At 43.7% G+C, this 22076-nt stretch overlaps 1 protein-coding gene across 8 annotated transcripts; it reads left to right on the top strand.

Moving 5' to 3' along the window:
- The first annotated feature begins 2767 nt into the window (after positions 1 to 2767).
- ZNF821 (zinc finger protein 821) lies at positions 2768 to 20101 on the top strand. Of its 8 annotated transcripts, XM_047711636.1 has the most exons (10): positions 2772 to 2900; positions 3339 to 3461; positions 3550 to 3612; positions 4819 to 4906; positions 6187 to 6303; positions 13199 to 13324; positions 15943 to 16088; positions 16753 to 16857; positions 18211 to 18377; positions 19140 to 20101. In XM_047711636.1, the coding sequence occupies exons 5-10, from the start codon at positions 6264 to 6266 to the stop codon at positions 19792 to 19794; spliced, it is 1239 nt and encodes a 412-aa protein (XP_047567592.1). In that variant the 5' UTR covers positions 2772 to 2900; positions 3339 to 3461; positions 3550 to 3612; positions 4819 to 4906; positions 6187 to 6263; the 3' UTR covers positions 19795 to 20101. The 8 variants fall into 8 exon arrangements, with proteins under 8 accessions (XP_047567591.1, XP_047567594.1, XP_047567598.1 ...); XM_047711635.1 differs by lacking the exon at positions 3339 to 3461 and having other exon boundaries at positions 2768 to 2900; XM_047711640.1 differs by lacking the exon at positions 4819 to 4906.
- The last annotated feature ends 1975 nt before the right edge of the window (positions 20102 to 22076 follow it).

The raw sequence follows: 22076 nt of genomic DNA, 5'->3' as shown, positions 1-22076 counted from the left end.
TGGCTCAGTGGGTTAAGCCGCTGCCTTCGGCTCAGGTCATGATCGAAGGGTCCTGGGATCGAGCCCTGCATCAGGCTCTCTGCTCGGCAGGGAGCCTGCTTCCTCCTCTCTCTCTACCTGCCTCTCTGCCTGCTTGTGATCTCTCTCTGTCAAATAAATTTAAAGAAAAAAAAGAAATTCCACTGAAGGCTTTTTCCTAATGTTTTACCTGCTTGCTATTTTCATGTTGCAAATATCATCTATGTCAACTTTAAAGTGACATAATAAAGCTATATTGGCATCGCTCAGTCTAAACTCATCAAGAATTACTGTTAAGTATGAAAGCCAATGTTTATTCCAGCTTGCATTCTTTTTTTCCCCAAGTTTTTATTTAGATTCCTGTTAGTTAAGAGAGAGTGTTAAATTAGTTTCAGGTGTAGAATTTAGTGATTCAACGCTTACATACATTACCCGGTTGCTCATCACAACAAGTGACATGCTCCCTAATCCCCACCCCCTGTTTAACCCATCACCTCCCCCTCCCTATACTTAGGAGTCTGGTTTTTTTGGTTTGCCTATCTCGTTTCCCCCCATGATCATTTATTTTGTTTCTTAAATTCCACATGAGTGAAATCTTATGGTAGTTGTTGTTCTTTGACTTATTTCTCTTAGCATAATACTCTCTAGCTCCATCCATGCCACTGTAAATGGCAAAATTTCACTCTTTTTTATGGCTGAGTAGTATTCTAGTGTGAGTGAGTGTGTGTGTGTGTGTGTGTGTGTATACACACTACATCTTTTCTTAAGGTTTATTTATAATAAATAAATAAATAAATTCTATTTATTTGAGAGACAGAGAGCATGTGCATGCATGAGGAGGGGGAAGGGCAGAAGGAGAGAGAGAGAAAGAACCTCAAGCAGTCTCCCCACTGAGCACAGAGCCCGACGTGTGGCTTGATATCACGATCCTGAAATCATGATCTGAGCTAAAATTGAGAATCAAACACTTAACCGAATGAGCCACCTAGTCACCCCACACTACATCTTCTTTATCCATTCATCAGTGGACGGACGCTTGGGATCTTTCCATAATGTGGCTATTGTAGATAATGTTGCTATAAACACTGGGGTGCATGTATCCAAATTAATATTTTTGTATCCTTTGAGTAAATAACTAGTAATGCAATTTATTCCACCTTGCATTCTTATATGAAACTGTTTTAAAAACTTCTGGTTAGATGAGACTATTCCACTTTCTGGTTATCTGGGAATTAAAATTTAAAATGAAATTAAAATGTTTCCTTAACTGAAATTAAAGATTAATAATTTCTACCTAAATATCCCAGCCACAATAAAATGAATGAATGAACCTATTTACCACACAATTGTGAAGAACCCAAGTTCCTTCAATATAGCCATTCTCTCATATTAAACACAAGAGGCAGAAAATAATATCATCTCATTGGAGACTTATGGGAAGAACATTTTGCAAGAACACTTTATGCAAATACCAGGACTTGTTGTTTTAAAAACAAGTGTCAGCCTCTTCGTTAGCTCTTCTGCCTTCCTGGGGCCAGGAATCACAAGGACTATTTGTGTAATGCTTTCATATCTTCATTTTACTTAATCCTCTGTTTACAACAGCCCTTTGAGAGCAGAGGTTACGAATTATTACATTATTATCCAATTTACATTTTGGGAAGCAGGGGTTCAGCACAGGGACTTGCTCAAAGTCACAGGCTGGTCAGTGGCAGGGCTGGGATTCAACTGAGGCTAGATCTTCTATTACCAGGTCCCATCTTTTCACCGCATCCCCTACTTCAGGTAAGCTGTGTTAGAGGCAGTCTTAGGCATTCCATAAGAAGACAGAATAAAAGGAAGGAAAGGAAAAGCAGTGAGGAAATAGGGATGATGACAAGGGAAGGAGGTGTCTTATTGGGAAATTAGTCTAACCACTTTCAATTGTCCCAAATGCCTCTTAAGTGGCAACCGTGCCAAAGTTACTCTGCTCTGTATCTTACTCCCCTAGGTCTACAGCTACTGTTATTTCACTAGTTAACAATCATGTTGGAGACTTAAACGCCTAAAAGAAATGTAAAGATTTTTCTCTTCTGAGATTCTGACAGCAGAACTTGGCCCCTCCCACAAAGGTCCGTGGCCCCTAGGTCTCGGTCACATTAAATACCTTGGGGGGGTCGAAAAAACCACGAGTTGTAGGGGGAACCAAGGGAAGAGGGTTTGGGTTGGGGGAGAGACTAAGGTTGAGCTAAGGCGAGGGGGAGCCTGCGGTGGAGCTGTGGTTGGGGGATGTGGGTTTTGTGGCTAAACTCAACGGTGGGGTAAAAAACCAGTATCGGAGGTGACTTTCAGGTCCAGGAAAGGATAGGGGAGCCGGAGGCGCTAACCTGAACGAAGAAAGACCGAAGAGGAGGAGAAGCTGCGTGGTCCCCGGGGCGCGAGGATGGAGGCGAGGCCCCCCTCACACGTCTGTGATTGGATGCTCCCTTAAGTTCCGCCTCCCCAGACCCCCCTCTCCCCTCAAGCCCCGCCCACGCCACCGGGCGCGCGCCTGGGGAGCGGGGAGGGGGACCAGCCCTGAGAAGGGGGGAGGGGGAGAGGAGAGGCTCGTGCACGCGCCTCACTGGCTGCGGGTGCGCGACCAGCGCGCTCCCGCCGCCCGCGTCGCCATCTTTTCCCCCTCCGTCTGTCTGTCTGCCGTTGGCTTTGTCCGTCTGCAGCGCCGCCCCTCGGCTCCCCGCCACCGGCTTGGCTCGAAGCCGCCCTCCGCCTGCCGGGGCTCAGTCCCGGAGAGCCCCGGCCCGGCCAGTCCGAGCTGCGGTCCGGGGCCCATTGTCCGGCGGTCCGTCTGTCCGGAGGCGGGGCCCACGGACGCGGAGCGCCGCAGAGCGCCGAGGCGCCGGGTAAAAAGAACCCCGTCTCCTTCCCCTCTTGGGTTAGGCTGAGGATGCAGGGGCTCCTCGCCCTCCCTCTTGTTGCCGGCTGTCGGTCCTTTTGTCTGTGTCCGGGGAGGGGGCTCCGGCTTGCTCTGGCCGGGGGGCGGGGGCAGCCCAGGCGCGGACGCTCGCCCAGCGCCGGGTTCCTGAGACGAGGCCGGACCCGGCTGGCTCCCCACCGGCCGTTCCTCTTTCAGTCCCTCTGGCGGTCTCGGGCGCGGGAGGGGCGTCCGCGCCGCCGCCCTCCCGCGGTGGGCCCAGGTCGGGCAGGGCCGGGCACAGCCCGGGCGGCCCCGGCGTCTGACAGGCTGGGGTGGAGCCGGGGGAGGGGGAGGATGGGCGTGGGAGTGCAGACCCGGGTGTCAGTCCCGCGTCGCGGTCTCGCAGAACGGCTTCTAAATTTAGATTTCTGAGAAGACTGTTGTCTGAGGGTTTGTCTGAGCCGCCTCGGAAGACCTCTGGCTTTTGTCGATAATTCCTGGGAATCTACCTGTGCTCATGCTTGAAGAAGCCAAAAGGACCATCTCGGTACACATGCTCCAGACCAAAGAAAAGTGGGAACAGGGTCAGTGAGGCAGCTACGTGACCGGCTTTCTTGTCCTCTCCCTTTTGGCAGATAAAAATCACTGGGATTCAGGCGAGTTTACTTTGCTCCGTGGGAACTGCACCAGAGCTGGAGGTGGGAGTGCACCCTCTTTTTTTAAAGATTGGATTTCACCTGTTTTTTTTTTTCATGCTCAAGTCTGTGGTGTGTTCTGGAAGCTGCAACCTAACACCTGTGGGAGAGCAGGGATAATGTTAAGGGGAGATGTTGGCTCCCCCTCCAAAGGACTCATAACCTCGGTCTAAAGACAAAGCTTCCTTCCTTTTTACATAGAATCCCTTGTAAACCTGAATCTCACTGTTTACCTTTCTTCCTGTCCCGTTTTTTCTTCCAGATGGTGATGTTCAGGCGGCTCTCCATTTACATTTTTGTGTTGGTTTTAGATTCGGGTTTGGGAGCTGAGGCAGTGTTAAAAGTAAAACTGAATGCGTGATCTTTAAGGCAATGTGTGTATGAATTTTAGCTTTTACGGCCTATAAAACTGTTGTCTAACTTCTGAGATCTTGCTGTATAGTCAAGAATGCACTTACATTGCTGTTTATGTGTGTATGTACTTTCTTTTTTTTATTTTCTAGAGTCCACGACTCCACGGACTTTCTTTTTTTGAGGGAGGAAGGGGTGTTTTCCTGTTTTTCCCCTTAATCCCTCAGGTGTGAAGTCTCATTGGGTACCATCTGGTCAGTTCCCCATTCGGCCACTAGGAGGATTGTGAAGTGGAGTGGACACTGCCTATTTAAATATGCAGATACTCATCTGTGTTTCTGACTTGTAGCTTTAGTATTGAACTGTTGCCTAACCAAGATGATCTGAATTGAGCCTGTCTCAAGTTATTTGGTCTTCATTTGGAAGGATCGTCATTACTTTTATCTCACAGTTTCAAATTCTAATCTTGGTGAAGAGAGAAAATTTAAAGATTAGTTAATACTTCATTTTTTCCCTTATATAATAGAGAGGCGTAGTTCTGCAAATTTTAGGAAAAAATGATAGACAACCTGCATTTTATTCAACTTTCTACTTTGTGATTCCACAGAGTTATAGGAAAAGACCCAAAGTGAATATGCCTTCACTGCTTCCATTAATAAAGTAACTACTTGATTAGAAAGAAATGATCTAGGCAAACAAAACTTAGAACAGGAATACATACTGCCCTCTAACTAGTTAACATTGATTTTTACTGTATGCATTTGGAGTTGGGGTTGTTGGTTGTTTTTTGTTGTTGTTGTTGTTGTTGTTGTTGTTGTTTAATTTAAGGTCTGAAAAAGAACTATGTTTGATATGCAGATATGATAGAAGACTGCCCGAAAGCTGCTTCCTTTGCCACTTCCTGTGGAGGCCTGTCTTTGCCATTTGCGGTTTCTTTCTTCTTTTGGTAAGGGGAGGCAGGATCTGATTACAGGTCTGAGGTCCTTTCTAGCTACACTGAGGAGTTAGTTGGCATAACTGGAGATGAGTCTTCACTAACTGCAGTGCCAAGTATAGTTAGCGGTGCCTCTCATAAGGCCTTGTGAGGCATTGAACTACTTGTTTATTCAATGTAAGTACAGTTTGAAAATGCAGGAACTGAAAGAAAACTTAGAGGGTGATCAGATCCATATTCTTGTCTTTGGTAGGAAAGACAGTCTCTCTTTTTAATCTGTTTATTCACTGTGCTTTCATAGAAAATTTCACAGTTTTCACTACTAATCCATTTCAGACTCTCTAACAACACTTACTGCTGGGAAAGTCTTTCTTAAAAACTAACCAGGAACCTCCACGCTTAGGTATCTGTTCCCTCCAATTTCAGGGAAGCAGATGCAGGTCTCTGCAGCACGTCTCATTTGGGGAGCTTTTCTCTTTGTTCTTCCCACTGATCTCTTGCTACATAGAGGCTGAATTGAAAGGAGGCACTAAAGTTATTAAATTTGACCGCCACTCCAAAGCATGTGAGCAGGGCCAGATTGATATTCTACACTGGGGTGTTGAATTAGCAACAGTGTGGATGGCATCTGGCTGTTCTGGTGAGAGCTCATCTTCAACATTGGAAGCTTAATTGGTTTTAGTGCCCTGTCATCCACAGTGCTCAGCACTGTGCGTACCCCACTAGATAAAGGCTCTATTTTCCATGTTGATGTCATTTATTGATGCCTAAAATTTTGAGACATTTCCTGTCTCACAGGGATGGGATGCTTTGTCACCTCCAGACAAGATAACTTTTGGGAAAAAACGTCTGGAGGCTCCCATTTGTGCAGATTGCAGGGCCTGACTTCCAGTAGGCGTGTAATACGTGAGCTGCCACCCCCTTTTGCTTCCTTTTGCATTCACAGGGGTTATCCCTTTGAGCCTGCAGTGCTTCTGAAGCTGTTTGCCTGGGTTTTTTGCTTCCTTTTCTATCCTCTGATCTTGATCATGATCACTTAATAGTATTCTGGATTCCACAGATAGATTTAGAGTGAAAGTCTCTAAATTCTTTGAAGGAGTCTCCTCTTAAACTTCTTGGGATCTTGATATTGTGCTAGAGATCTATTCATTTCTTTCTTTTTAAAATTCTATTATTTATAACTGGTGAGTTTTATATGCTTAATAACTATTTTTTAAAGTCTTCTTTTATCTTTAATTTTGTCTAGTTTCTGGCAGAAATGACATGTGCTAACAATATCCTTTTTATTATAGGTCAGCATCCTACAAGGAGGTAGTAACATATCCAGTTGTGAAACTGGGAAAGGCCAGAGCTCTCGGATCAGGGAAACATGTCCCGTCGGAAACAGACAAATCCAAATAAAGTTCACTGTGAGTACTGGGTTTTGTCTTCTGGAACCTGGGTTCATTAAGGGTTGAAATGAGAGAGTCATCTGAATTTAGGTGAAAGGCTCACACTAGTTCGTGAAGGAAAATAGGGTTAAAGAGTTTGAACAAGATTTTAAAATGTGGTTGCTGGAGGTGTTAGAAATCTGTTTTAGTAGGTGTACTTGATCATATTAACAAACATTTATAGGATATCTGTACAAAGCCTTGTGCTAGATGCCAGGGCTATAAAACAATGTAAGGATATATAAGGCTATAATGTAGCCACAGATACATAAAATAATATCTAAAAACACAAGATAGTCTATGCTGAGTGCCATATAGGGGTGCTGTAGACTGTGTGTACGACAGAAGTTAAGAAGAGGGAGAGAGGGGCGCCTGGGTGGCTCAGTGGGTTAAGCCGCTGCCTTCGGCTCAGGTCATGATCCCAGGTCCTGGGTTCGAGCCCCACATCGGGCTTTCTGCTCAGCAGGGAGCCTGCTTCCTCCTCTCTCTCTGCCGGCCTCTCTGCTTACTTGTGATTTCTCTCTGTCAAATAAATAAATAAAATCTTTAAAAAAAAAAAAAAGAAGAAGAAGAGGGAGAGAGTTCATGGACTGAGGAAGGAGAGAATGCTTCATGGAAGAGGCCCTAGACTGAACTTGAACTGGGCCTTAGAGGTAGGAAGTGGATTTTTTAAAAAAAGAAGAAGGAAGAGATAAAATCAGTAGGGGTAATCATGTGAGCAAAGATATAAGGGGGAATGCACAGGGGCGCTTGGGTAGCTCAGTGGGCTAAGCGTCTGACTCTTGATTTTGGCTTGGGTTGTGAACTTAGGTCGTGAGATTGAGCCCTACAATGGGCTCCATGCTCAGCTTGGAGTCTGCTTGGAATTCTCTCTCTCTCCCTCTGCCCCTCCCTCCACTTGCACTTGTGTTCCCTGTGTCTCTCTTTCTCTAAAATAAATAAAATCTTAAAAAAAAAAAAGAAGGGATGCATATGTTCAGGCGATAAGGAGACTTTGTATGAAGCAGAAGTTTTATTTATCCACATGTCATAGGACAAAAGATAAGGTTGGAGATGTTAAATTCTATATTGTAGAGGCCTGAAGACCAGTCCAAGTTCATACTATATACCGTGGACTATAGGGAGGTACTGAAGGTTTTCAAGCAGAGCATGTGGATTGACATTTAGAATGTAGTGTTTTAGGGACTATGAAGCAGAATATGGGATGGATCACATGAGAGTAAGACTAGTAACAGGAAAACCAGGTATGGATTATTGCCTTGCATTGTTTCTCACTAGTTTTATATGTATGTTTTATTTCATCAATTCGACTACAGAATTCTAGAGAGAGACTATGTCCTTTTTATATTTCCTGCTATTCCTCTCTATTTCTAGCACTGCTTATAATAGAGGATATTCAAAAGTGTCTCTTTAACAACATAACTATGCAGATTTGATGGAATTAACCAGTTTTCTATGATCTGGGCAGATGAGCATCCTCACCCAAATGTTTGAAAAAGAGCCAGATAGCACCCTATTGTTATGGAGGACTGACTAAATAAGGTACAGCAACATCTGAATAGAATTCAGTGGCATGATTACGACAGGTAAAAACCTGTTCTTGAGGAAAGAACTCTACATATGAGAGAATACATTAGTCAAGGAGTTTAAGATAAGAGGATTAAAATTTATTACAAACACACCGGATGTAAGGTACTATGTACCATATTGGGTAACTGAGAGAGAGAGAGAGAGAGAGAGAGGGAGAGAGGAAACAGTGCGAACAGAGGAATTAGGAGGACTTCAGCACTGTATGGGTTAATGAGATTAGGGTGGCAGACCTCCATATACAATAATTCTTCAACTTAAGTCTTGGGAAGGTTTTATAAGAGAACAACTCTGATATTTCTAGGAGTATATTCTGGAATAGGTGGCAGTGGAAGTCTGCTTAATACAAAGATGAATGAGTGGTTTAGGCAGGGTTTAGAAATTGCTGCTAAAACAGTGAAAATGTGGTAGGCCTGAATGTGAGGACTGTCAAGAGCAGTATCTCTAGCCTAGGTAATCCAACCCAGAGATTTAGGAAGATAGTTTTCTCTCTGGTTGAAAATGAGTATTAATAAAAGACACAGATGTGACCCCAAGAAGGTAGGGCAGGAAAGGTACTTTTAGTAGAGATGAGGTGTTCACAAGTAAGGCAGCCACAGGAGTTGGGCATTTACCTGTAAAAGCACCTGTCCATAAAGACTTGGTTAGATTTAAGGCGAGTAGCTGGCGGAGATGATGGCATAATTGTAATACGGCCAGGGGAAGCCAGTGAAGGCCCATATGGTCCGTGCCTGTGTCCACAGAGCTTACATCTGACCGCTGACTCTATTCCCACCATAGCCGAATGCAGGATGAGCTGGCATTAGGTCAGAAAACAGAGGGACACACAGGCCATGGAGAAGAGAGTATCACAGATACACAATGGCAGAAATACCGTTTCCAGAATGAGTGAACAGCGTATTGTGGCAGAGTGGGTGGAACTGTGCGGGCTCTGTGCTGGGGACCATTAGAGGGCTGTGAACAGAAATGTTCACCTGCAACTAAAAAGCAGACCCCCGGGGAAGGGCCGTGATGCATTTGGGTAGGGAACCGTGGAGGCTTCTCAGGTAATGGACTAAGCCTGACTAAAGAAGAAAAGACACTGAGGTTTGCTGGTGTCTCAGGACTTTCTACCTAATGACTATGCGGGGACTGAAGCCAATCCTACCTTTTTCAAAAGGGCATCTTCTCATTGCCCATGACAATAACGGCAAGTAGGAATAGGTAATTTCAGTCTTCTGGCCACTGGAGTCTCCTATTTCCTTGCAGTGAAATGGAACCAGTCGAATGTATTGAATTTAATGCTGCTCATCTATTTAAAGTAAATGGAATGGACTCAAGGTCTGGGAGGTGAGAATACCTGCACAAGCTTTGCTGAAATGTTAAAGCCAGTCGGCACTTGAGTAGAGTAATGGCTCAGCTCCATTACATCTGCCTTCTGGGAAGGAGATTGTGTGGCATGAAGCTCAAAGCCCGCCTCAAAGAAGGTATTAAGAATCCCACCGCTGTAGCCTGACAGCATTTGTCAGATTCACCGTAGAGGCCAATGGGCAGGCTGTGCTGGCAGTTACTCGGCTTTCCTCAGAACTGTCTCTGTATCTAAATTACTGTCATGATTTCTCCTTTCCCCAGAAACAACCAGGCATACTCGTGTATAGTTTGTTCAGTTCATTAACAGATTTGACACAGAGCTTTCTGAATAAAAGCCCAGAATTGTTAGTCTCAGAGAAACTGTGGATGGACTGTTAGACCTTCCTCATCTCACCTCCTTCTGAGTACAAGTTTCTGTCAGCTGTTTCTAGAGAGGTTGAAAATAGAGTCCCTTGTACACTCTCATTTGGTGTGTTTATGCCAAGCAAACCACTAAGAAAAGGAAAACTTTTTTTTTCCTTAAGAAAAACTTTTTCTTAAGACACTTTTGTTTTCAGATTGCAAAGTACAAACAAAACTAAAAACTTTGAACTTCAGTAAAATCTTCTCAGCTTTTACAGACAAGTAGGAAAAAAAGCCTTTAAAGTCCCTTCTTTTCCAAAAAGCACAACTTGTTTTGTCCTTGTTCGTTCTATCAGCATCCTTGTGAGGTAAATGGCTGTGTTCCCAGCATGTGGTAGCACCTTGGGTTTTAGAGACTGTCAGCTGGAATGGAATCCTAAGCTCCTCATTCCCAAGATGAGCTCATTTTTTCTGAATTTGACATCTACTCTCCTAGAATTTTTTTTAGCTGCTTTGCTTCACTTAATTTTAGTCAGCCAGAAATTGCATTTATTTAATTGCACCAAGGACTCAATATAGAGAATTGTAAAATCTTTGCCTTTCTAGTAACTTTCATCCCAGGCTTCTTGTCTGTTCTACAAACTTGCTAGAATGGCCTTGTTCTTGTCTGGTCTGAAAAACCTTAGCCAAATCAAACAGTATTTTGATTTCATACCATCCCCCTCTGCCAAAAAAAAGAGAGAGCTAGCACCTTCATTTTTACTGTTGAGCTTAGACGACTTGTTCTCAACTATTAATAGACAAATAAATACCCATGTTAAATAAGATGGTTGCCCTACATTAATATCTAGGGACCTGAGGGTTTTTTTTAACCTACTCCAATAGTCTCAAGATAGAAGGAAATAATAATTCAGCATTATAAAAGCAGGCAATTATGTAACACTTTTTAAGCACCTGTATCTCTATGGATCACATTTGACTTGAGTTATTATGACATACTTTTAGGTATGTAAAAGGTATCACTATCTTTTTATGAAAGGATAATTCTGGAGAGTGGGATTTAGAGCTTAGGTAAATAGTGACTGCTAGAGGATCATTCATGTACCTTCTCCTATGAGATAAGCCAAAATCACTTTTCTAATAATTTTTATATATTTTGCTTTATATTGATAGGAATAGCCCTAAGGAATAAAGTTTCCATTGGCCTTTGTAAGTCAAGAATAGAAACAAATAGAAGAGCACAGTTTTTCTTTCCAAACAGCCAAAAAGGAATAACAAAATTAATTTATTCCAACAATCCTAAGTGAGATTGCCAGCAAAAGTCCTACATAGGGACATCTTCTAGATAGACTCTTCTCTGTCCTGTGAAGGCCTAAATATTAGACAACATCAATAGACAAAAATGTTGAGCTCAAGTTTATGGGTCTAAACTGAATTACTAGTTGATCTGGAAAGTCATCCTTTTAGATGCCCTTTTACTAATCCAATGGTAATTACCCTTGGTAATTAAGGGCAGGGGGAGTATTCTTTGTATGTTATAAACCTAGTTTGTTTCCGAGTAGGTTTCTTTAGAGATGAGAAGTGTCACTGATGAGAATGGCCTGCCCCTTGATAATTATCTGCTGTTATATAATATGTCCCTTAGGGCCATTTCTGCCCATAGTTTCCATGTCCGGAAGCATGCATCTATCCAGAAGAATTCAGTAACTAGTCCACTTGGCCATAGTCTTGTCGTTACAGTACAACCACCATGAAGAAAAGTATTTTCCTTCTGCAAAAAGAGTGAGGAGGTGCTATAATAGAATTCACTGTTTGCCTTCTCTAGCAGTAATTTATACACAGTTTGTGATTGTGATATTTTAAAAATGGACTTAAAGCTGCTTATTTTTCTTTTACTGGAGGGCTTTGTGGCTAGAAGTTCACTTGAACCCTCAACACCTCTACTCCCACTCACAGTATTGATCAGAGTAGCCCCAGCATAGTAACTTACCACAGGGTATCAGAACCATCAAAATGATAGGTCTCTTTGTCAATTACTGGCCCTGAGAATGTTTCTTTGGTATTTGAGGTGTAGCATCAGACTCTTATGGTACAAAGGTAACATTATCGCTATGATCAGTACTATTCTTCTCACAGAGATAAGTGTTTGTTTTCAGCAAAATCACTCTGATGAACCATCTAACCTCACATCTCTGCTTGAAAACAGTTTAAAATATGGATTTTAGAGCTGTACAGACCTCAGTTCAAATACTTTGCTTTCCTATAAACCTGAGTTTTCTCTTAAGTAAAGTATGGGTAGGAAGAATACCTAACACATAGAGTTTTGCAGAGAATCTTTAAGATAGAAATTATAAAGCACTTAACATAGAGCCTGGAACTAGGACATGCCAAAAGTAATTATTAGTGTTTAACACTTAGCATATGGGTGCTCACTGAATTTTTGCTGAACAGATGCCTAAAGTGAATCACATGAAGCCTACTTCATGTCCGTTCTTTCATTGCCCAAGGACTTATAGCACAGGTCAACTGACCATTTCTCCTACCTCATTGTATCCTGTCTTGGAATCTGAGCCTGTTTACTTTCCTTTCTCTCCATTAAGAAAGCGCCTGGCCTATTGTCAGACATTTCACTAGGGCTTTTTATTAGTCTCTCTTGGTGGCTGGAGAATGGGGACTGTAGTTTCCACTCTGACTGAGATAATGGAAACCTCGAGAAACCCAATTCTCTTTTCTCCTTCTGCCTGGCCTCTTGGAAATAAAAGAGCACTTAAATGTTAACTCTTCAATAACCACACAGATCCTAGGCAGAGTTCATCGAAAGTAAACGCACAATCAAGGACAGGTCCAGGGCTTTTGGATATTCCATACAAGAAAAGAAAAAAGAAAACAGACCACGTTGACCAAGGAAACTGATAAAATATTGTTGCAAATTGGTTGCTGTCTTTCAGGGAGTTTGTTCCTCAGCAAAAATGAGTTCATGTATTACTCGTTCTTTTCATCTACTATTCAGCCAGTTGTTGATTTGCTTGCGGTTAATTCTGATAGACACAGAAGTAGAGTCAAGGAAGAACTTCCAGAGCATGTCTTGGAAAGAAGATGGCTAAAGATGAGATTAGAGAGATTGTTATTGTAAGGGTTAGTTGAAGCACTTGTTTGTAGTCGGAGCTAGACACTGAGCCAGGGCCATAGTGTTAGTATACTAAGAATCAGAGATTGTGCCCAGATTTGTTGCCCTATCTTTCTCATCCTCTCACTTTGCCTCTTCTGCCTCTCTCACCAATCCTGATGGAAGGTTATAAATGGAATTGAGATTCTGAAGTTAAATTTGTAAAGTAGAAATTGATTACCTTTTGAAAGGAGTCAAGATTAGGAGGATTTAAGCAAGTGATGCTTTCTAGAGCATCTGGCTTACTGCCCGGGAAGAGTAGCGGTGCCCAGAACTCCAGGAGGCAGCAAGCTGACTTAGTGATCGATGACCCCACCATGGGGTACCTGCCTGTCTCCTACCTTTGAATGGTCTGACTTTCCAACCAGCTTCCCTGGGGATACATGCTGCCCAGCTGGTGGCCTGACTATTTTTCCTTGTGACCACCAGGGGATCAAGTATTTGCTGGGCTAGAAGAGCAAGCCCGCCAGGCGATGATGAAAACTGATTTTCCTGGAGACCTTGGCAGTCAGCGACAAGCTATCCAACAACTAAGAGATCAGGACTCCAGTAGCAGTGAGTTCTGCACCTTCTGGTAATGACTCAGGGCAATGGGAGAAGAATTATCAGAGTGTGTGTGCTCTGGGGATTGTGCATGGGGGTTGGGAGGAAGATATGAAGGAGAAGATTTGTGGATCCTCAGTGTTCCCAAAGATGTTCTAAGGTGTATGAGCATATGCTTGTCCAGAGAGAGGACAGGTTTGGTATTATCTATTTTTTTTAACTCATGGACTGCTTACTTGGTGCAGTACCATACAGAGATGGGGTCGTGATGACTGTGATAGACAGGGGCATAGGGATTATTAGTGCTCAACCTGTCCCCGAGTTAGGTCAATTGAAAAGAATCTCTGTCTCCTAGAATCTATTTACTCATAATTAACAAAATGTAAGAGTGGCATTAATGAAATTTTTGCTTGAGATTTCATTATAACGTTATATAAGAGGATTTCCTTGCTAATGAGAGTATGCATCATATAAAGTGCTGAAGTCAAAGTCAGAGCACCTGGCTGGCTCGGTAGAACAGGCAGCTCTTCATCTTGGAGCTGTGAGTTTGAGCCCCACCGTGGGTGCGGAGATGACTTTAAAAAAAAAACTTTTTTTAATGGAATTTTTAAAAAAGGAGTAAAATGTTAAGGTCTTCCCACACCAAGTCGTAAGTAAATCCCTGGAAAGAGATGGAAAGACAGTGGCTGGTAACTAGCTGAGCCTCACAGGTCATCTGTTCCGTGAGCTGCCTGAACAAACACATTTCCTAGAATGATCTCCTTACTTTACTAATCACATCCATCTGATACTGGTTGGTATTACTGTCAATTCAGAGTGACATTTTTAAATTTTTTTCCACATTTGGGATTGAAGAATAAAGAAGGAAAGAATTCAGCACCTTCTAGGAACTACAGTTTCCATTCTAAGTAATAACTTAGCAACAAAAAAACTAATAATTTAGCATCTAATAGCAAAGAAAAATGAACCAAAGATTTCTAGAAAACCTGTGGGAGCTACCAGTTTGAGTAACAGGATAGGAATGGCAACATCTATAAAGTCTAATAGGCTTCCATTCTGGAAAAGCTGCATCATCCCTCTAGATGGCGTACTTATTTTGTAAAAATCATTTTAGTAGAGAGATATGTTTGGATTTTTTCATCACTCATGTAATGTGTCTGATACAATGTTGTCTTAGACTAAGTTTACAGATATTCCAAATAAACTGGTGAGAAAATAGGGTATGATTTAATCTGTTCCAGTCCTTCATTATTTAAATGAATTGAGATGAAAGCTTTGGGCTAGGGAATAAGGCATACAGGGCCCAAATCCAGTCCCCCAAACAAGTAGAATATCTAATAGAGACATATGTAACTACTAGCAGATGATTTGGTTAGATTTTCTTATGAAGAAAAGGAATGTAATCAGTTTTGCCCAGATGCTGTTGGATTTCAGAATTACACAAGGTAGTAGTAGAGAGAAGACAAGAAACACTGTTAGCTGGGAAAGCTAAGTCTCACAGGTGAAAGTCTACCTTGTATTTCTCTTGCTCATAGTCAGGCCCAGGAATCCAGGATCTTAGTGTGGTTGGGTTGGGGCTGGAGTCTCACAGCTTACCTAGACTTGGCTTCTTCTTGTGATCTTCAAGGTACTAGCACTCCTTTTTTTCCCTTTTAGAAATTCCCTTTTTTATTGTGTGTGTGGTTTTTTTTTTTTTTTTAAATGTTTCCCCTACCATTTTATAAGGAATAGGGGAAAACATCAGCCCATAAAAACCTTGCAGATTCCCCCAGTCACAGGCAGACCACTCCCCCATAGCCACATCCTACCCCCTAAATGAAAACAAACTCAGTTCTTACTTTAGTCACAAGAAAGTATATTTCATCCTAAAGAATGGCCTGTTACCTTCACTTAATACAGTCAGTTATCTGTCAGATAATCCAGAGAACCAACAGAAACAATGGATTTATTTAGCCTAGAATTCTGAGTTACTAGCAGAGTAAGAACACCCTGAGTCAGGTAGCATAACAAATGGCCTAAGGTTGGTTGCTGTGCTCTTTTTTCCACTGGACTGAACAAACCTTTCCCTATAAGGTGACATTACTACTACCTCCTTTCTTGAAAAGAGGAAGAAAAAAATAGTTGGTTTTTCTCCTTAGGGTTTGTTGGGAGAGAAAGGATTAGTGGGACTCAGAATAGAATAGTACATGTGATGCCATTGGAAAAACTGTACAGAGGGGTTATGGAGAAAAGTAAGTAATAGAATCAGTGAGAAGTGTGGGTAAGGCAGAGTTCGTGTGCTGTGGGAATGAGCATGGTGTGAGGTGCGTGGGAGGTGTGATTTCAAGTATGAGATGTTTGGGAATCGTGTAAGAATTATTTTTAGGATAACGTACAGGGCCCAGTAACTGTTGTCTAATGCAATTTTGCCTGAGATTTTCTCTTTAATGTAAATGAGGCATTATAAGCAATAGCTATAGCTCTTCTACCAACATGATTTGTACCCAACTATACCAACTGTACATTGATACAAACTCCATTGTGGAAGACTTGAATATGTTTTCCATTATAGCTACAAACTCTAAGATGGAAAGCAACTCAAGATGTATTCATGCAAAAATCAGAACAAGTGACCAATTTGTATGTTCCAGGTGACAGTGAGGGTGATGAAGAGGAGACCACACAAGATGAAGTTTCTTCCCACACATCAGAGGAAGATGGAGGGGTGGTCAAAGTGGAAAAAGAGTTAGAAAATACGGAACAGCCTGTTGGTGGGAATGAAGTGGCAGAGCACGAGGCAAGTGACAACAGCTCCCGAATTCAGGACCCCCAACCCTTCTACTTGGCTCTGATGTGCTTGATTCACAGTAACGATCTTGCCTCTGGTGGTCTCCTAGGCCTTCATGTGAAGAGTTTCTTCCTTCACAGCTCCATTTACCCAAACCCACACACAGCTCTCATCACACCAGCTTTCCTATCCTTCCACGTATCACTAACCCAGGTACAGCTTCTCCGCTTCTTTCCAGACGGAATATCCACTTTTACAAGACTATCAGCCGACTTCTGAAGTGTACTCTTAAATATGCTTGCAAATCTAAGTCAGAGTGTTACCTGAGGTGCCAACTTCTCTCTAATGTGTTTCCTGAGGATTCCTGCAAGAAGCACAGCAGGAGGAAAGCTAATCTTCTCTCTGCAGAGTTTACTGTGGGGAGTGGGGGATAGATCAGCTCTCTTAGGGCCGCCCTGTGTCCTCAGGGCAGGAAGCCTTGGGGAAAATAAAGATAGGAGTAAATGTGATTCCCTTTCCCTATTACTTTTCCCTTCAGTCCATAATGGGAACCAAAGAATAACCTGTGATATCAGGTTGTGTTCCTTTTAACAGGACACCCTGTTGAAAGAAGTAGGGGCAGGGCAAAGAGTGGTAAACAGTCTTAATGAATTGCCTACTTGTTGAATTGCAGGTCACAGGGAACTTGAATTCTGACCCCTTACTTGGACTTTGCCAGTGTCCCCTCTGCCAGCTAGACTGTGGGAGTCGGGAGCAGCTGATTGCTCATGTGTACCAGGTATGGGCTGGGGAGCCACGTGCTCCAGAACACGAGTGCCAGCACCTTGTTTAGCCTTTGCCTCCACCTCCCAGGGGAACCTTGGGTTGTTGCTTCCAGTAAGACTCCACTCTAGTCCCCAGAATGTTTTAAAGAATAAGTGGAATGTGTTGGGTAAACCTGTTCTGGGTTCCCAGACAGACACACTCTGAAAATTAAATATATTTTTTCCAAATTATTTAACGCACTTTTGTTTATTTATGTATTGATTAGGGGTGGGTGGAGTAGGGGCAGAGGGGGAGAGAGAATCCTAAGCAGGCTCCACACCCAGCATGGAGCCCAGTGCAGGGTGTAGGGTTTGATCTCACAACCCTGAGATCGTGACCTGAGCCGAAATCAAGAGTCAGACCCTTAACCCACTGAGCCACCCAGGTGCTTCAGTGCATATTTTAAATAGTGAAATAGAAACTAACATCTGTTAATAATGAGGCCTTGGGGCGCCTGGGTGGCTCAGTGGGTTAAGCCGCTGCCTTCGGCTCAGGTCATGACCTCAGAGTCCTGGGATCGAGCCCCGCATCGGGCTCTCTGCTCAGCAGGGAGCCTGCTTCCTCCTCTCTCTCTGCCTGCCTCTCTGCCTGCTTGTGATCTCTCTGTCAAATAAATAATAAATAAAATCTTTAAAAAAAAAAAGAGGCCTTGTTTTAAAGAAGAAAAAATGAGTTAACATAAATGTTTCTATAATACTAGAAAAAGTGTAAATGAGGGGATCAGAAGAACACAAGCTTTTCGTGCTCTTTTCTTCTCTGATCCAGTCGCAGAGCACCTTTGCCTTGTGATCTGTATTAGAAAGGCGTTAGCACACATGGCAGCCTGGGTTTTACATAGTTGGTTCATGAAGGGAGGGCTTTCTTTAGAAGATTGTTTTTCAGAGGATTTAAGAAAAGGCAGGACAAAATGCTTTTGGATACCAGTCTTCCTAGCCAGCTTCTACACTTGGCTTTCATTGCTCCCTTAATATGCACCTGTACCTGCACAGTGTGAGGCTACAGACAGAAATTATCCCAACCGTGAATTCTTTGCAGGTTTTGAAGAGGGCTCTGGCTCTGGAGCTCTGTTGTTTACAAGCCAGCCACATGTTCCAGAATATAGTCAAAACTGTAATGAAATCTGAACAATAATCAGATTGGCCTGGCCCTTCTAAAGGGCCGTTAACAGAAGAGACTCTTACTTTTCCAGGTGCTAAGCAGGGAGAATTATTGCAAATCCCTGTTCTGAGACTAAGGAAAAGGGACATTTCCCAAAGAGCAGTTTCTAAGTGGGTGTAGATTACTTTAAAAGAAGCCCGAGCTGACAGATGAAGGCTCTGTTTTACAGCACACTGCGGCAGTGGTAAGCGCCAAGAGCTACATGTGTCCTGTCTGTGGCCGGGCCCTAAGCTCCCCGGGGTCCTTGGGTCGTCATCTCCTAATCCACTCGGAGGACCAGAGGTCTAACTGTGCTGTGTGTGGAGCCCGTTTTACCAGCCATGCCACGTTTAACAGGTTAGCTGGTCACCTAACCCTCTTGCTCTGGGAACAAATTATTGGGTGTGGGTTCCGCTTTCCCAAATCAAAAGAAAGGCTAGAGATAGGAAATGCAAAGGTGACTGACTCTGGAAATACAAGTAATGAAGCCAATAAATATATCCATTCCATTAGATATCCCCAAAGGGAAATAAATTCTCATTTCTTTACCTATTAGAGTAATATTTTCATCTACAAAGATATTGGGGGGGCAGTCCAATAACATTTATGGTAAAGCTTAGAGAACTTACAGGGAGCTAAAAGGCCCCTGATGTGAGGACACAGTCTGTACTGTGTCCCAGGGAGGCTGGAACTGTGTGAATTGTGTCCTAGTTAAATTTGCCTAGGATACAATGCAGAGTCGGCCAGGGCAGGAGGGGTTGGGCCAGTGGACTCCCCTAAAGGCAGCCTCTACCTTAAGAGGGACCACCATTTCCACAGTAGGACTGCCCGGCACAGCTCTTAGAAACACCACCAGCCAGCTGGAATGAACCCTGCACATTTGTGGGGGATATCTGGCAGGTGGCTCAGTCTCTAACTCCGGGAGGGCTTTAAAACTTGGTAGACCACCCAAGCCCAGAGAAGGTATGAGGTGGGGGAGGTCAGAGGTCTCCCAAGTACTCAAATATGACCCCTAGTGGTGAACTTGGAGCAACTGGCCTAGTAGGACAAGCGTTAAGTCAGAGCTGTATACCTGAGCCTTGCTAGGAGACCCTAACAACCCCAATTTTTGTATTCCAGTGAGAAACTCCCTGAAGTACTTAATATGGAATCCCTACCCCCAGCCCATAGTGAGGGTCCCTCCAGCGCTGAGGGAAAGGACATTGCCTTTAGCCCTCCCGTGTACCCTGCTGGAATTCTGCTTGTGTGCAACAATTGTGCTGCCTACCGGAAGCTGCTGGAAGCACAGACCCCCAGCGTTCGCAAGTGGGCCCTACGCCGACAGAATGAGCCGTTGGAAGTACGGCTGCAGCGTCTGGAACGAGAGCGCACAGCCAAGAAAAGTCGGCGGGACAATGAGACCCCAGAGGAGCGGGAAGTAAGGCGCATGAGGGACCGTGAAGCCAAACGCCTGCAGCGCATGCAGGAGACAGACGAGCAGCGGGCGCGCCGGCTGCAGCGGGATCGGGAGGCTATGAGGCTGAAGCGGGCCAATGAAACCCCAGAGAAGAGGCAGGCCCGGCTCATCCGGGAGCGGGAAGCCAAGCGGCTCAAGAGGAGGCTGGAGAAAATGGACATGATGTTGCGAGCTCAGTTTGGCCAGGACCCTTCTGCCATGGCAGCCTTAGCAGCCGAAATGAACTTCTTCCAGCTACCTGTGAGTGGGGTGGAGTTGGACAGCCAGCTCCTGGGCAAGATGGCCTTTGAAGAGCAGAACAGTGGCTCTCTGCACTGAACCCGCCTGCCCTCCTGCTCACCCAGGTCCACAGGGATCTGTGCTGCAGGCAACTCACAAGGCCTTGTCCTTACTGCCAGAGGAAGGCCTGGGTTTGCTGCAGGGGGACCTAAAGCACCTCTTGCATGTGGGAGCAGGATGATGGGGTCAGCAGGGAGCCGGATTAAGGCAGCTCTGGATGAGGGAGTAGGCACTCCAGGGAACTGGACTCCCAGCCCACTGCTGCAGGGCATGCTTATAGGACTATGGGGCCCAGTGCGGCCCACGGAGTTGTGAGGGCAAATAAATTAATTTTATCTTTACTGGCCTTTTCTGCTTTTCTCTCCATTTCCTTCTAGCAAATGAAGTGATCTAGGAGAGCCCTGGGTGGAAATTTTAGGCAGGGACTTCTGGCAGATTGTCTTCTGAAGGGAGGGTGCTCCTCATTTTAGGCAGCCCAGAGATCCCTTGTTTGGGCCTTTACAGGTCAGTGAGGCATAACTATGACATTAAAGAAAGGACCGATGCTAACTTTGTGGGTCCATTCCCACAACCCTAATGAAGATCATCTATGGTCCCAAATGCCATTTAAACCTAGCTTACCTTTTCCAAACTCAGAAGCAGATGCCTTTCCTCCTAGCTGGCATTTTCTAAAAAGAGATGCAGTGTTCAGGCTAGGTATTGGCTACTTTTCCCAGCAGATTTCAGTTTGTCAAACTTTAACAACTCTATCATAGATAGTAGTCACCTTCATTTAGGAATATGTTCATAGAAACAGCTCTAATACTAAGGTCTATAGTACCGAGGAGCTCTCGTTTGAGAGAAGAGATGATCCATCTTTTTATTTATACCCCAGAGCCAAGATAGGATAACACCCATTGAGAAAAATCCAGAATTAAGGTGAGACGAGAGCTCAAGTTGACAGTGGTCAAAGCAGAGCAAAATGACAGTTTGTATGTCTGCCAAACCAAGGAGGAGACAAGAGCTGAGGTCATTTCTAAAAAGTGTCTGTGATGGTACAGAACAAGTACAGAACTTTCCTTAGCCTGCACCAAAGATTGTGTACAGTTTAGATAATTATAGATCTCAAGGTCCAGAAGGAAGTGCCCTAGTTAACTTGTAGCCAGAAAAATAACTATGCCAGGAATGTGGACCTCTTCCAATATCATAACAAGGAAACTTGGACTCCTCTCTGACCTCCATAGGTTTAAGGCTATTTAATAGTGTTAACTGACCCCCTTCCCACCACTGAGCTACGGTTAATTCCTACCAGGCAGGCTGAAAGATTTCTGTTCTGGGAAAACAAAAATTTTAATAAGCTTATTCAAAAGTACTGGACATTTGAAAGAAAGTACTTAATTGAGTCAAATGTCTGTCTGTCACAGAGCTCCATACTGAAGTCCTACTTGGGATGCCTCAAAATGGTTGAGCACTCTCTATGCGTTAAAGATTATTCTGAGCACATTACATGGATTATCTCCTTTAATCTTCCCAGAAAACTAGGAGTTAATACAAACTCAGGAGCCCAATGCCTGGATTTAAAAAGCTGCACTGTCATTTAAAAACTAAGTTTGGGCAAGTTACTTAACCTCTGTCTTGGTTTCCCCAAACACAAAATGGAAATAATAGTATGAGCAACAAATGACTATCAATCTATAATATATATAAATATATTAATATATGTAACTTAAGATGGTTTGTGGCACCTAGTAGGTACTCAATGAATGTATCTGAGTCACACTCCTGTATCTGAGTGTTTCACCTCTTACTACTGGCAAGCTTTCTAGTTTAGAAGCAGTAGTTTAGGAACGCCTGGGTGGCTCAGTTGGCCTTTGGCTCAGGTCATGATCCCAGGGTCCTGGGATTGACCCCTGCATCAGGCTCCCTGCCCAGCGGGAAGCCTGCTTCTCCCTCTCCCACTCACCCTGCTTGTGTTCCCTCTCTCGTTCTCTCTGTCAAATAAATAATTTTTTTAAAAAAGTTAAAAAAAAAAGCAGTAGCTATGATTGCAGCTGATGTATTCCAACAATTTTTGGCAGCATTCCTAAGGAAAGAAAAGAATTGGAGAAAAGGCCAGCAGTGAGGACATCTACAAGCCCTTGTGATTGATTGTACTAGTATCTAAGTCTATAGGTAGACTTCCGGGTCACTGAAAGACACACCAACAGAATGTGCAGATCTGGTCAGAGCCCACCACATAAAGATGGACACTATTAGCCATTACAAGCTCTCCCATGAAGGGCTTCTATCCCCCACCCAACAGCCACTGTCTGAGGCTGGGATAAGAAGAAGGCGCAAACACC

Source organism: Lutra lutra, chromosome 17 (assembly GCF_902655055.1).
Source record: "Lutra lutra chromosome 17, mLutLut1.2, whole genome shotgun sequence".
NCBI classification, from domain to species: domain Eukaryota; kingdom Metazoa; phylum Chordata; class Mammalia; order Carnivora; family Mustelidae; genus Lutra; species Lutra lutra.
Note: the sequence above shows the minus strand (reverse complement) of the source record. Positions and strands in the feature narration are given on the sequence as shown.

Coding starts and splice junctions, on each gene's coding strand:
- ZNF821 (XM_047711638.1), top strand. CDS start 6,264: ATGTCCCGTCGGAAACAGACAAATCCAAATAAAGTTCACT. Junction 13,325..15,942: donor AGATCAGGACTCCAGTAGCA/GTGAGTTCTGCA, acceptor TGTATGTTCCAG/GTGACAGTGAGGGTGATGAA. Junction 18,378..19,139: donor AGCCATGCCACGTTTAACAG/GTTAGCTGGTCA, acceptor TTTGTATTCCAG/TGAGAAACTCCCTGAAGTAC.